The 14,838-nt window shown below is 43.3% G+C and overlaps 1 protein-coding gene across 3 annotated transcripts in view; it reads left to right on the top strand.

Moving 5' to 3' along the window:
- Positions 1–14,838, top strand: part of St8sia6 (ST8 alpha-N-acetyl-neuraminide alpha-2,8-sialyltransferase 6) — a 182,351-nt gene that overhangs the window by 105,766 nt on the left and 61,747 nt on the right. For all 3 annotated transcript variants that reach the window (XM_087590272.1, XM_087590273.1, NM_213624.2), the window contains 1 exon segment: positions 12,521–12,610. In XM_087590272.1, coding sequence (XP_087446398.1) covers positions 12,521–12,610 — 90 coding nt within the window.

Genomic DNA, 14,838 nt, shown 5'->3' with positions numbered 1-14,838 from the left:
GGGAGAAAGGTCTATTTGGGGTCACAGTTCAGGAGGTCAGAGGTTGCAGTGGAGAGCTTGAGGTGGCTGCTTGTGTTGGCACTGGCAGTCGGGGAGTGGAGAGTAGCAGATCTTGGCTTTCCTTCTCTTTAATTTAGGACCCCAGTCCATGCATTGATACCCCACATTAGACTAGCTCTTTCCACATCAATTAACCTTATCTAGATAATCCTTTGCAGACATGCTCAGGCTCAGAAAGTTTTCTCATGGTGCTTATAAACCTCATCACGTTGGGCAACCAGGTTTAACCATAGTGGGCTGTTAAGAAAGAGACGATGAGGGCAGAAGAACTTGACTCAGAGACTTCTAAGACCTTGTAACTCAAACCACTTCCATCAGGTCAGTAGATGGGCAGCACTTGGGACTCTTTTAGAGTCGTAACACATTAGGGCCCAACCCCATTTACTAGACCAACATTTGCATTTTAATACAAGTTTTCAGGAGATGCAAGGGCATGTTGCAGTGGGAGAGACACCGCATCAGGAGTCACCACCACCACCACAGTGATAACCAGTGCAGTGCGCACTGCTGCTCTTCCCAAATGCCATTTATTACATGCACTAGCTACCCATTCCCATCACCGGGCTGAACTTTGCCCACGCGTTACCTCCTACAAACTTCACATCACCTCTACATGATAGCATTATCCCCAGACAGAGAAAGGTTAAACAACTTTCCTAAGGTTAATGGCACATTGTGGAGCAGAATAGAGATCGGCATTAATGTCTTTTTTTTTTGCCACCAACCTTTATCTTCTTGATCAGGGTCCTCTGTTTATTCCACTCTGAAATGATTTCAGCGTGCATATGGGGTGGGGTGTTAAAAGATGATTTTCATCAGAAGGCAAGAACACATCTCACGCAGTTGTAAGAGTGAACTTCTCTCTCTTCACTGATACATAGCTTCTACGACATGTATCAGTGAGGAAACATGTGAGATGTTATAACGGTTTGCAAGGAGAGTTTATATCACAGATACACTGATAAATTCAGAAGAGAGGTGAGCGTGAAGACCAAACTAAGTTGTTCTCTGTGGGTGCCTACAGAGGGGTTGTCTCTCCACTGGAAATACCTTCTTTGCATGCCTATAAACCAGGATGCTTTTGTGTTGCTGTTGTTATCTACAATGTCTAACAGTGACAAATGGCTCTAAGAAACAAAATCATCCATAACACTGGTCACTTTGGCGAGGCAGACTTTATTTAGATATCTGTCACCATAGGTGTTACTGTCATGGAGTTTTATAGTAGACAAACATGCGCTCAACTCTGAGCAGAGGGAAAAGCAGGGGTTTATAACACCGGGCCATTTATATATGGTGTTGTCAATGTATGGGAAATGATTAGGGGGAAAGATTTAAGGTAAAGAGAGCTCAGGTATGGGATTCTGCTGAAGGCAGATCTAAGTGATCAGATACTCTGTTTTTCTCTTGCCGTTATTAAAAACACAGAAGGCATTTAGGGGAGGAAAAGTTTGAATTACACTGCCAGACCACCCTCTATCATTGAAGGGAGTCAGTTTAGGAATTCAAGGCAGGAACATGAACCAGAAACTAAGGGGAAAGTTTGTTGCTAGCTCACTTAGAGTCTTACCTTTAGCTTCTTGTACAGCCCAGGACTACTTAGGGACAGTGCTTCCCACAGGGGACTGGAGCTTCCTACAAGAGTTAACAATCAAGACAACCTCCCACGAACATTCTCACAATCCAACCTCATCCAAGAGATACTCAACTGAGACCCCCTTTTCAGGTTACTCTGGGAACTGTCAAGTTGACAGTTAAAACTAACTGTAAGGCAGTAGACGGTGCGTTTGATCGGATGCTGAGAAAACTCAGCAAGGGTAAGGGGTTCAAGATAACCCCACTGAGCAAGGTTATTGGTAGATTGGGCTCTTAAGGGCATACCCAATAACAGGAGCTAGTTGAACAGAGTTCAGGGTAAGGTTTAACAGGGTTTGATCAAAAAGAGAACCCTGTCACTTCTCATAAACTCAGAAGAGATGATTGGAAAGGGGAGTCAGTGATGTTAGAGACAAGGAACTTTGAAGGGCAATGGGATCGTGTTGGGGTTAAGCACATGGAATCATAGTATATGGATTCAAAAATCCACTCTTAACTAGGAGAGTGATTTTAGAGATGTCTTACTTTCCTCATTTACTGACATGTGGCACCCAGTACGTAACTTGCATGTTTCTAGAGAATAAATAAAATAGACATAAGGGAGGCGTTCAAAACACCCACTGCCTAATGGCCACACACTGTATGCTTCTATCACATCCTTCATTCCTGACCACACGAATACATGTAAGTTTTTGCATCAAAATTATGTTGAAACAAGGGTAAGGAGACAACTCCCTTGGTAGCCTCGAAAGCACAAGGAAGTAAGTTTCATCCTTAGAACTCAGCAGGGTACAGTGGTCCATACTTGTAATCTCACTGGTGGGGAAGCAGAGACAGTTAGATCTCTGGGGTTCACTGTTCATCTAGTTCAGCTTACTTTACAAGCTTCAGGCCAGTGAAAGACCCTGTCTTTAAAGAAGAAGATGAATGGTTCTTGAGGAATGACACTAACTTGTTCTCTGACCTCCGTGTGCACTTATGTGCACACATGTCCACATGCATCCTCATCTGTATCTACACACACACACACACACACACACACACACACACAAAATACAGATATTATTAAAATATTCTAAGCATATCAGAAACTTTCTAATTCAAAGTATCCCAATGAGAAATAAAACAATCCCGATTATAGAGTAAGAAAATGAAGTTGGGGGGGGGTCATCAAAAAGACTATTTTATTTTAAAATTGCCCAGATCTGGAGGGGAAAAACATTTTCACTGTGGGCAGGCTCCTTCCTGACTTAAAGCTGTTATACTTGCTTCAAGCGCCTAAGGATTTCACGCTTCAGGAGTCGTCATTTGTGAAGTGAGACCAAGTGCCCCAAGGTTTGCCACGTATTTCCAGCCTGCTCCCATTTTATTTTCTCACTGCCTCAATATGCCAATTAAGACCACCCTCATGTCCACTGGGTTAGGCATTTTCATAAATCTTCGTATCAGGTTTGTCCTTTTGGTAACACCCCCGCCCCATCAGTCTACTCCTGTCAATCAGTTTTTCTGGCTCTACCAGACAACTAGCCACACCTAAGCCCGGGGCATCCATTTCTCTTTGAGGAAAACCCTGGGTTGGAGAGGGACTGGAGTTCAGAAGAAACAAGTCCGTTAAGTTTGGGACTATAAATTCACTCTTTGGTCTTGCATAACGGTGTTGTTAAAGATGTGGGGGATTTTTTCGTTTTCCTTTTGTCTCCTTTTAATGAAGTAATACCCCCCCACTACAAATAGATCCTGATTTCAGTTCCACTTCCTCTGCTTCTCCTAGCCACCCCCCCATCCATAGCCATCTCCTGTCCCTTGTTAGAAAACTAACAGACTTCTACAGTGTAATAACAAAATAAAACAAAAATTAACACACAGGAACAGGGTGCATCAAACAGAAAGAAAAGAAATAGTTACAGAATAGAAAGAAAAGAATAGAAACAGACCCATTCATTCACACACTCAGGAATCCCATAAAAATGCTATACTGGAAGCCAAAAATATAGCCAAAGGTCCTGAAGGGTAAAAAGAAGGAAAACGTGTATAAGTAAAATAAAAAATTAAAAAATAAGATTAAAAAAAATGATTTGACATTCTGAGACAAGGATCCTCCAAAGATACGCTGAGTTCATTTTGTGTTGGCTAGCTACTGGTCATGCCACTCTATCTTTGAGGTAGCTTGTTTCCCTAGCATGATTCCCTTGAAGAAAAAAAATAAAATTTCATTTACAAATGGTTATTGATTGGCAATGATGGCTGGGTTGGGGATGGGGCATGTATCCACTTCTCCCATCAGCTTTAGGACCCAGCTGTGCAGACCCATGTAGGCCCTGCTCATGGTGCCTCAGTCTCTGTGACTCATATGTGCATGGATCCTGTTGATTAGAGGGCCTTGGTTTTTGGATGTCCTTTATCCCCTCTAGCTCTTACACTATTCCTGTCTCCTCTTCCTCAGCGTTCCCTGAGCTCTGGTGGAGATATCCCGTTTAGGACGGAGTGCTCTCTGCATCATGTATGGCTGTGGGGCCCTGTATTTGTTAACGTTTGCTCTGATGATGGTTGAGCAAGGCACTCACCTATGAGTATACCAGAGTGACATTGGAGGTTATTTTACAGCTACATGCTTTTAATAGAACCATAGTATTTAGTTTTACCCTACGTCTCTGGGGTATAGACTCAGATTCTTGGTCACCCACGCAGTGTACGGTATGGGTCCCATCTCATACCCTTAAATAAAATCAGACGTTAGTTTGTTCTTCTGATAAGGTCTGGACGACCATTGTCCTAGCATATTTTGATCTACCACTGTCGATCAAAGGTTTTGTGGCTGGGTTGGTATTTATATTTCTTTTGGTACCATGTGCTTTGCCTTTCTGTACTACAGATACTGGAATGTAAGAGTGAATGCTGTACTTAGACCCCAGCTCAGCTTCTCCATGTTCAGTGAGTTCTTGTCTTCACCAATGGGGCCTTCACAGTTTGTGGAGAACAACCTATAGTATTGGCAGTAGCCTGGGATGTTTCGATGGGAGCCTTTTGGCCAACAACTCAATTAAGTATAACACAGTCTAGGCACTGGAAGCTTCATCTGGTGACAAGAGATGGCCAGTAGAGGTCTGTCTCACTCATTATTTGTTGGTTTCATGTAATTGCTTTATGTATGGATATCTTTTAGGATGCTTCTACTTGGACATTAGGTTTCCATACTCTCCCTCAAATGGCCTTTAATTTTAGCCGTCTCTCTGTATATCTCATCTGTTCTTCTTCTCTTCCATCCCCCTCCCACTCGATTCTCCCATTCATCCCCTCTTTCATCCATCCATAACTATTCTGTTGTCCTTCCTAATGGAGATCCCCCAGTTCCTTACTCTATACATACCTCTGTGTTCCTATGGATTGCAGCTTGGCTAGCATGGGCTTAGCAGCTAATTTCCACATCGTAAAAGCAAATGTATAGCACGTTTGTCTTTCTGGTTCTGAGATACCTTACTCGGGGTGATTTTTTTTTTCTAGTTCCATCCATGTACCTGTGAATTCCACGATTTCATTTTCTAAGAGAATGAGTAATGTTTCATTGTGTACCTATTCCACGTATTCTTTATTCATTCGTATATTGACGGACATCTGGGTTGTTTCCAGTTTCTGACTATTATGAATAGCAGCAGAGAACATAGTTAAGCAAGTGGTAAGATGAAGGGACCTTTGGGTATCTGCTCACAAGTGAGATAGCTGGAACACGAGGTACATCCATTCCCAACTTCTTGAGGAACAGCCACACTTATTTCTCTAGTGGCTGCATGAGTTTGCACTCCCACCAGTAATAGTGAGTGTTCCCCTTGCTCCATATCCTTGCCGGCACGAGTTGTCATTTGTTTGATTGATCTTGGCCATTCTGATCGGTATCAGATGAAATCTCAAAATGGTTTTGTTTTGCCTTTCCTAGATGACTTAGGATGATGAACATTTCTTTAAGTGTTTCTCGGCCATTTGAGTTTCCTCTTTTGAGAATTCTGCTTAGATCTATACTCCCACAGTTAATTGGGTTATTTGTTTTCTTGACTTTTTTGGATTGTTTTGGAGTTCATTATGTATTTTGCGTATCAATCCTCTATCAGAAGTGCAGTTGGTAAAATCTTTTCCCATTCTGTAGGCTGCTGCTTCATCCAATTCTTGGACTTCAAGGGACTGGTATGTGACCTGTTTAGAGCTGGGTGCTCAGTTGTTCTTTATTCTCAGCATCATAAACAACCATGAGCCTCTGCGTGTACAGAACCATCACAGAATGAAGATTCTCTGATTAAGGCAGAGACAGATCATCTGTCTATAGCTGCAAACATACATGTTTAATTGGCAGTTTGATGTCACATCAACTTAACTAAATAACAGTACTATCCCCCTTGCATGACCTCCACATCCAGGGGTTCCCCCCAGATGTGTAGTTGCAGGCATGATTTCTCCCATGGATCTCACCCCAAATCTAAGCAAAGCGTGGTTGGTTGCACCCATCATTGGGGTGCCACTATTCCCATTGTGGGCACATCTTGACTGCCAGATTGCCATTAGAGTTCATAGGGTTCACCATTGCGTAAGTCTGCTGATACTTTTTCTCCCCCAGTAACTAGGAAAGCTAGCCAGCAGGTTCATTAGTAAGTTTGATGTGTTTCGATCCCCCAACTCTAAATTATCTTAGTATGATCCTCTGGAAGATATTTGAGAACTCTAAGCTGTTAACATCAGGCAAACTAATTTTTTCCATCAATATGCAAATTATCTTGCCCATCCCTACCTGGTTTTACCCCCGCATATTCATTGCAGTGTTCATGATTTATAAATGCATTGTTACTGCGGATTCTTCTTTTAACTAGGTCCCTTTTGAGCAAAAGAAAACCATTAATGTATATCATTTTATATATCTACAAAAGCTTCAAATGTACAATTTTGAAAACTGTCTTTCCATGATGGGAATGTTCAAGAATGCATCTTGATAACTGATTTAATATTGAGGGGTGGCCGATTAATCTTCATTGATGGCAAATGGAAAAAAATGATATCCAAGTAAACAGAGATGATCAGCAGAATATTTTACAGTTGAAGCTGCCAGCAGTGTTCATGTTTAAAAGAGTTAGTCTCTATCTGTGCTGTCATTTTAAAAGCAGTTCCTATATTTTGAATTGAATGCACAGATTCATAGTTTCTTGAAATTAATATGATTATGGAAAGCTGGCTATCATTCTGCAAAGTCAAATGATATGTATGCAAATACTGGCTTGCCTTCCCCAGAAGATGGCTTGCTTCAAGGATATGGCTTTATTCACTGTAGCATCTCAAGTGCCTTCTGTCTCCAAGGCACATGGTATAGACTCCATACATAACTGATGAACGACCAGGCAAAGGAGAAGACCAGGATCTGTCTCTCATCTTTGTAGGCAACAAGTCATGCTTCCATCAGTTTCTGAGTATGGGCATTTCAGAAGCAATGCTTCTCACATCCAAGAATGATTCCTAAGGCAGAACACTATTTTGTTGGGGACGGAGAGTAACTAGCTACACGGTGGGCTGGATGCTTGCTGTACAGATGTCTCTGGAGGAACAGAACTGATAGAATGAACAATTGTTATGAAAGACTTATCAGGTTCACTTATACCAAAGGGACCGGTTAGCCCAACAATGGCAGTGTGTGAACTGCAGAATGTGAGAACCTGATAGCTGTTCAATACAAAGCCCTGAGACTCAGTGGTCTCCGTCTGGTGATGAAGACCTGGAGAATTCTTTAGAAGGCCCTATCTTCAGAAGAGTCTGGGTTGTTCCAATGTTTGTGAATCATGGCACCAGCAGTGGCAACACAAGGGTAGATGCTCAGACTAGCAAGATGCAAACACACGAACGACATATCCCCCTAAAACTTTGTATCTTCTGGACCTTCTGGAAAGTTCTGTCCACTCTTGGGGAGAATCTACTCCATTTACTTCATCCTTCCCAAGACTACCCCTTACAGACTGCCCAGAGGCATATCTCTTGGTTGATATTAGTTCCTATCAAGTTGAAAGTCAAGATCACACTTGCCCTTCTCTTTTCAGAATGTCTCTCTGGGATAGGGAACACATCATACAAAATTTGTTTGCTGAGCTTAGAATTAGGACTCAGGAGATGACCAGGGTCTGAGTCCCAGAGGCTGGCCAGCCTGATAGCCCCCTCTGCATAGGGTTTTCTGCTGGTGGTCAGCATGATTTCCAATCTCATTACTCTTGGATGTAGAAAAAGATATTAAACATATTTATTTTTTTAAAAGAAATCCTTGCTTGAGCCCTCTGTGTTTAGAAACTACCCATGGCTGTTTATTAATGCATCCATTCCTCAGAGAGTAAAATTGATTGTACTTTAAGCCTTACGTTGTGACACCTATTATGCTACCATAAATAGAACTTAGATGCACTTGCTGTTCCTTGCATGCAGATTGTTCCTAGGAATGTTTTACTTGGCCGGGGAACTGATTGCATGATTATAGGTCACACACAGAAGGTCACACTCATTCTGTTCTTGAGCGGTCTTAGTGGATGCTAAGTGCCAGTGGCAGAATTCTGCAGATTTGTGTAACGTCATTGCTTTGAGACAGAGCCTCTGCGGTACCAGAGGCTTACTGTCTATTACCTGGCACGAGATAGTACAGTCTCCCAACTCCTTGCTTTCTGGTGAAATGCTGTCAGGTGGACTTGGAAAGTGATTACTTTCAACTCAAGGATGACCTGTTAAAGCAGAATTTTCAAGAAAGCCCAGCATCCAGGGAGATAACAATGAAAGGTAAAATGCTTGCTTTTGTATCATCTTCCCACAGTCTTATTAAAGAGTTCTTCCTCCTGAGATGCCGACATGTGGAAAATGTGCCTAAAGGCTTGTCTGTTGGCACCAAAGAAACAAATTCTATTAAGTAATAAAGGTGGTCAGAACTCATGGTATAAGGCTTGCAGGGAATGGAGAGAAAAGGAAATGTGTACCATTTAGTAGTTAGCAAACCATCATTAAACTTACAGTTGAAGGCTAGTCAGATAGATGACTACATGTCCCAAGGGAGATTATTTGGAGCAGAGAAATGGCATGCTCAGATCAAGTGTTCATGAGACACAGCCCACTGTGGGACAATGATAATAGATGAAGGAAATAGAGGTCTGTGGAGAGGTTTAGGGAGAAAAGGCAGGTGTCAAAGGCAGGAGACCCAGAGGCTACGTACAGAAGACTTGTAGCTGAAGACCAGTCATTACCAAGTCACATCAGAAAAAGAATGACAGGCAATATCCAGACATTCACAATGGTCCAGAAAAAAGCTGCAGAAGGGCTGTGACTAGGAGTCAGAGGCAGGGGAGCAAGGAGGATTGTGGGTAGAACCAGATACTGCTGAAGGTTGAGAAGCAAAGGCAAGGCACTGAGATCTCCTTTGACATGATGCTTGCTGAGAGCCAGTCAGTGAACTTTTAAATAGAGGAAGTGGGCAGCTGTGGCTTGCAATCAGGATAGGAAATAAAGAAAGGGAAATAGGAAGGTGATGTCTTTTGCTTTTGCTTTCCAGACAATAGTGAATTGACCTTGGCATTGGTAGACAGTCAGGGGGTAAAAGTGCTTCCAGGAAAAAGGAGTGGAGATGGACCTGTTTGCGGAGGAGACAGAGAAGGATGGGGTAGCAGATACATTATCATCATGTGAGGGAGGAGGTCTTTCTTTCAGACGGAAAGTCAGGTCTGACAGCCATGGATTAATCACACCCAGCAGCACCGTGTTCTCTGAAACAGGCAGCATGATTGAATGCCACATTAGGAGGGCAGTGAGTGGTCAAGACACTGGAAGAACCGAATGTGTAGAATGGCCACTGAGAGAACTGAGGCTTGAAATAGAATTGTTAAGGCGCATCCAAGGCCTGACCAATCGGACACCATGGATTTATCAACTCACCAGCCCTATAGGCACCAGGTCCAGGGATATCTATGGTAGGAGCTTTATTTCTTCAGTTGCTTATTTCGCAACCAGTGGGGGGGATGTCGGTGGAGGAAGGCATCTGGGATGCTGGCAATATGTGACAGATGTGACAAATGCCTCAGATGCAGAGCGAGACAGGCTTGAACAGGAATAGGTGAGCAGAGATGGTCACCTTGCAGAGAAGCGCCACCAGGAGGGACAGTTGGAGTCATCTCAGCCTCCTGGTCTGAGAAACTTTAAAAACCAACTTAGTCTCCAAGTTCTGGCACATCTCCAGGGGGAAAATCGCGATGCTACATAAGACAAATCTCCTTGGTGGCTGAGGCGGGAGGTTGGGCAGGGTGCTTGGTGTGGAGTTTGGTGGTGAATATATAAGCTTATTATTTCTCTTTGATATAATTTTGTAAGAGGTTTTCATCGGAAAATTACAATGAACTGGAATTATACAACAATAAGGAGCTGGAGGAGAGGGAGACAGAAATCGTACTTAGAGCTTGCAGAGTCTGTTGGTATAGACAGTGCCTGGAAGGCGTTCGAATCCCATTCTGCTCCCGTTCCCTTCACCAACAGCTCAGATCACATTGAGCTTTAGTACCAGGTGGATCTTCTCACCCTTCATCTGGTTTAAAATGAGCTCCTTGTAGCGCACTGTGATGCTATTTGCTTCTGTGGCTATTTCTGTGGCTTGCAATAGCCAGGTCTGTTTGACCTTTACCCTGGTCCTTTGGCAACCATTCTGACTAGATCCCTGGGAGGACTTACACATCAGCCCACAGTTGACTCATAGCAGTCTCTTGTTTTACCACGCTGTTTCTGACTCAGAGTCTTTGACGTTCTTGTTTTCCTCATGACTGCCCCTTTCTCTGTTTCCTTTGACTTATAAGAAACCTGCCCCCCAACCAGACATTAAAGAAGGCTCACCATAACATCCCCTCGAGGCTGCATGCCCACCTTTAAGATGGATATGTTTGCTGGTCCTGAGTTTTCCCACCTCAGAGCTATGGAGGTTTCTTGTTTCCTTACCCCAGTGAAAGGTAGAGGACAGGGAAGAAACTGAAAATTTCAAATGAAACAAGAGATGGAGAGACACAGATGTCAAAGGAAACTCTAAGACCCCTTGCCTGTTCTCTTGGGATTGAGTGACTCCCTGCAGAGAGAGGTGTAGGCAGCCCCAGTGAGGATGAAATAACTGGTCTAGAGGAAGGACTGACTGACCTGATGGCAAAGTTCAACAATGAGTCTACAGCAAGAACTCCACAGATATTTATTGGCTTCTCTGTGTCAGGTCCTGTCATACAAACCCCCATTTAATCCTGACAGCTGCTTTATTGGAAGGAATTAAGAAAGAGAATCTCTCCTGCCAAAGGTTAAGGCCAGAGTGAAGCCCAAAGGCAAGGTCAGCCTCACTGATTCCAAAGATCCCCCCTTTGTCTCTTCAGTCTCTACCCTGTCATCTCCACTCTGCATGAGATACTCTCCTCTGATTTGCACACAGCCTGCCTGGTTTATAGCTGGGCAAAGCCGTTTTGTTTTTATTAAGAAAGATGTTCTCCAGTTTAAGGGAAGGTGTATGCGACAGTTCTATTGGAGCCTGGTTGTCACCAGCCCACATTTGAGCATTACGGAGCCATCATAATTCAAAGCACTACTGGCTGGGTAATTCACTTCATTAACGGCGTTGCCTGAATAAAACACAAAACAAATTAGAAATAAACAAATGCTTGGAAGTATGATAATGACATTTGAATATTGAAGGAAATGTTGCTCGAGAAAGGAGAGGTGGAAAGGAAGAAGTGGGGAAGGAAATTATATCGGGACTCATAGAGTGTTTGTTTTATCAAGTGTATCATCATCATCATCATCATCATCATCATTTGTGTGTGTGTGTGTGTGTGTGTGTGTGTGTGTGTGTGATGATGATGTGTCATGCTTACATGCTGTGAAGGTCAGACAACTTGTAGGAATCTGTTCTTTTCACCCGCATGAAATCAGGTCACGGGGCTTGGAGCCACGGTGCTGGCCCTCAGTGAGATTTTGTGAGCCCGTGGGTAACCCACAGCCAGTATGTTCAGGAAGCATGTTCCTCTATGAAGTATTGTTGAGTTAGCCATGAGTCTATCTTGCTTATCTCTTTACCCTCATGCCTTCTCTGTTACCTCTCAGGCTCAGTGTATCAAGAAGTCCTGTCTGTCTCGACTCCAGAAAAGATCTCGGATGTGTTTTCTTGTCTCTCTCCTAGTGGATCCGGACACAGTGTGTTTACAGTGTGTAGATGACCTTCCCGGTGTCCACGGGTCAGTTACTTAACATGCCTGTGTACATGAAATTTGGTATTTCAGAGATTCAGTTGAACCACATGAATGAATTCATGGAGGTCATTATATACATGAGTCCTTTGTCCTGATGCTGATTTTTGGTTTGCCTCTGTTCCACCTTGGATTTTCTGAGTTCATAAAAGCAAATAGTGAGGCTGGTATAGCAGAATGGTTGCAGCAATCATTGGCCAGATCCACCTATGCCCTTTATGGAGAAAATATTAATTTCCTGTATCTCTAGACTTCTTACCCAAGACAGCTCTTTAAAAAAAGCTATTTACATAGAATGCTTAAAACCACTTATTTATTATAAATACTAACCTGAAAATACAAAAAAGAAAAAATGGAAATACAACACCTTCAGTGTGGATTCACTTTACAGTGTAATTCAGTTTCACTTTACAGTGTAATTTTGAAAATTTAGATCCATCAGACGTAACAATATCAATTTCCTTTCCCAGGGAGAAATTCAATAATGGACTAAAAGCCAGGCTTCATTTCGATACACCCTTATCAATTAAATCTGATTTTTATTAATAACATCTTACACGGTTTGATATTAAATCAATTCTTTTCCAATCTCTTTCCTGAAACAGCACATATCTGGACGAGAAGACACCCGAGACTGCAGAGAAATGCAAAGGCCTGAAATATAGCTTGGACTCTTTAGCTAACAAAACGAGACGGTAAGTTTCCCTCTCCACATTTAGTTTTAAATAAGTGTTTTGTATTCAAAGCATCGCAAAGCATATCTGAAATGGTTTGGAAAATAAGGCTGGGCTCTCTTCAGGCTTGATTTGGCTCTGAGAATGTCCCCCCAGTTGTGGAAGACGGAGCACGGATACAGTGCAGAGCAAGGCCATACTGGGCTAAAGAACTCAGACTCTCTGTCCTAGAGCCACATTTATTATGTGCCTCTATGTGTCCTGGCTAAAATTTAAAGCCTGCACACCCTCCTGAAGATCTGATGTGTGTTTGAGGAATTATCCTAGGAAAATGCTCTGTCCACAAAATTTTGCTTTGGACTTCAGGTTAATGGCTTACCTCTGGCCCCAGCTATGGCTCACCTATCACTCACTGACAGGAGTTAACAATCTCATAGTTTCCAATGATCTCCTACCTCCTCTTCTTCAAACTAGGGAGAGGGCAAGCCAACATGTCTACACTCTATGTATGGAAGAGGTGTTCGGTGGCCCGAAGTTTTGATATCTGGTGCACTGCTTGGATTGTAGCTGGAGAAACCTATTAAAACGGGATCGAGGCTCTACCTGTGAAGCGTGGAGCTGTGCTGTGTTTGTTAGCTCCCTGAAGGGGGTTGGGCATGTATCTCAAGTTGTGGGGACTTATTTAACACACACAGGGCCTGAGGTTCAATCCCAGGACTGCCAAAAAGAAAAAGGGTGTGTGTGGGGAGTTGGGGGAGTGTGAGAGAATCTTCTGAAAGGAAGTGTTCTAAATTGCATTTGCTGCAGGCTTGGCTGAGAATAGGAGAAACTGGCAATAGGCAAGAGACAGAGCTCATTTCCTCTGTTCAAGAGAGACTGACCCAGGGTCCTTCTTCCTTCTCTGTGCTTTACTTCAGTGCTTTATGCTAATACCCCCTTCTCAAGTTTCAACTGTGAAAATGGGGCTGACAGAGGAAGGGATTAAGCAGGTAATGAACTTTCTCTTTCAGGGTGTGTGGGAGGTTGACCTGAGAGGAGAAACCAAGGTGTAGGTGGACTGGTCCAGCCTGTTTTGCAACTGTAGCTTGGGACAAGTCGGTTTAGGGCTTTAGTTAGATGCTTTGAGCTCCCTAGCAGGCTGCGCTTCCTGACTAAGACAGCTAAGTGCTCCCTGGCATGCAGGAGGCAGGTACCCTTGGAGAATGTTCTGCAGGCTGGGCACTTAATGCAACTGGGAGGTGTTTCACAATGGAGCCAGCTATGTGAAGACTCTCATGCAGCTCACGTAGAAATATCATGGACTGTTTCAGACTCAGTCCATCTTGGGAAGGCAGGATCAACATGGCAGCTCTCGATATCCCATGCCTCTCTCTGTTTTGTCTGAGCCTCCTGACTACCCGGACCCTTGAAATCACTGGGAAGCATAAGAATGTAATGTGAGCTCTGGTTTGAGTAAATCCAGTTGGACAGCCTAATTCTGCCCAACAGATGGACTAGTAGGGATGGATCTTATTTTTCTTCAGATCCAGACGACTAGTGCTAGGTTTGCCGGAGAAACCTCCTGTACCACGTGGCCCCCATGGCCACACCCAATGCTCTATTCCTGCTTCTAGTCCTTTATAGCTCCCCAGTTTTTGACTGCCTTTGTTCAGAATGGTGAGCCTACCCAGACTTCCTCTGCACACTCTAGAGTCTTTTACTATTTACTTGTTGGATTTGAGCACGAGGGAACCTGCGTAAGGGATCAAAAAGAGTGAGGGAGAAAAAGAAATGTCCTCCACACAACCATTCTGGGTTTCCAGGTTAACTGAAACACATCCTTCGCAAAAAAGATGAATATGAGTTTATGATTATCTGTCTGTCTGTCTGTCATCTATCTATCTATCTATCTATCTATCTATCTATCTATCTATCTATCTACCTTTTCCTCCCTCCGTCCTTCCCTCTCCATTGCCTTCTTTCTCTCGTTCTCTCTTTTGTTAGTGGTCCCTATAATCTGCCCTCACTCTTGAGAACAGTCCTGTAGATGGATTGGACAGATGTGCCAACACTTCTCACCTGCACAGTCCACTCACTGGACTCAAAATGGCTCCTGCATTGTTGGTGCCATTTCTCATCCGTTTCGATCCTGTCTGTGGCTGTTACAGGGCTTTGCTTTAGCTTTTCCAGAGAGGCACTCCATTCTAAACCTCTTGTAGCTCCCTTCACACATGAGACACGTGACATCAAGAAACATGACAGTTGACCGT

This window comes from Rattus norvegicus, chromosome 17 (assembly GCF_021556685.1).
Source record: "Rattus norvegicus strain SHRSP/BbbUtx chromosome 17, alternate assembly SHRSP_T2T, whole genome shotgun sequence".
NCBI lineage: Eukaryota > Metazoa > Chordata > Mammalia > Rodentia > Muridae > Rattus > Rattus norvegicus.
The sequence above is the reverse complement of the archived record's forward strand: the minus strand, read 5'-3'. Positions and strand labels throughout refer to the sequence as shown.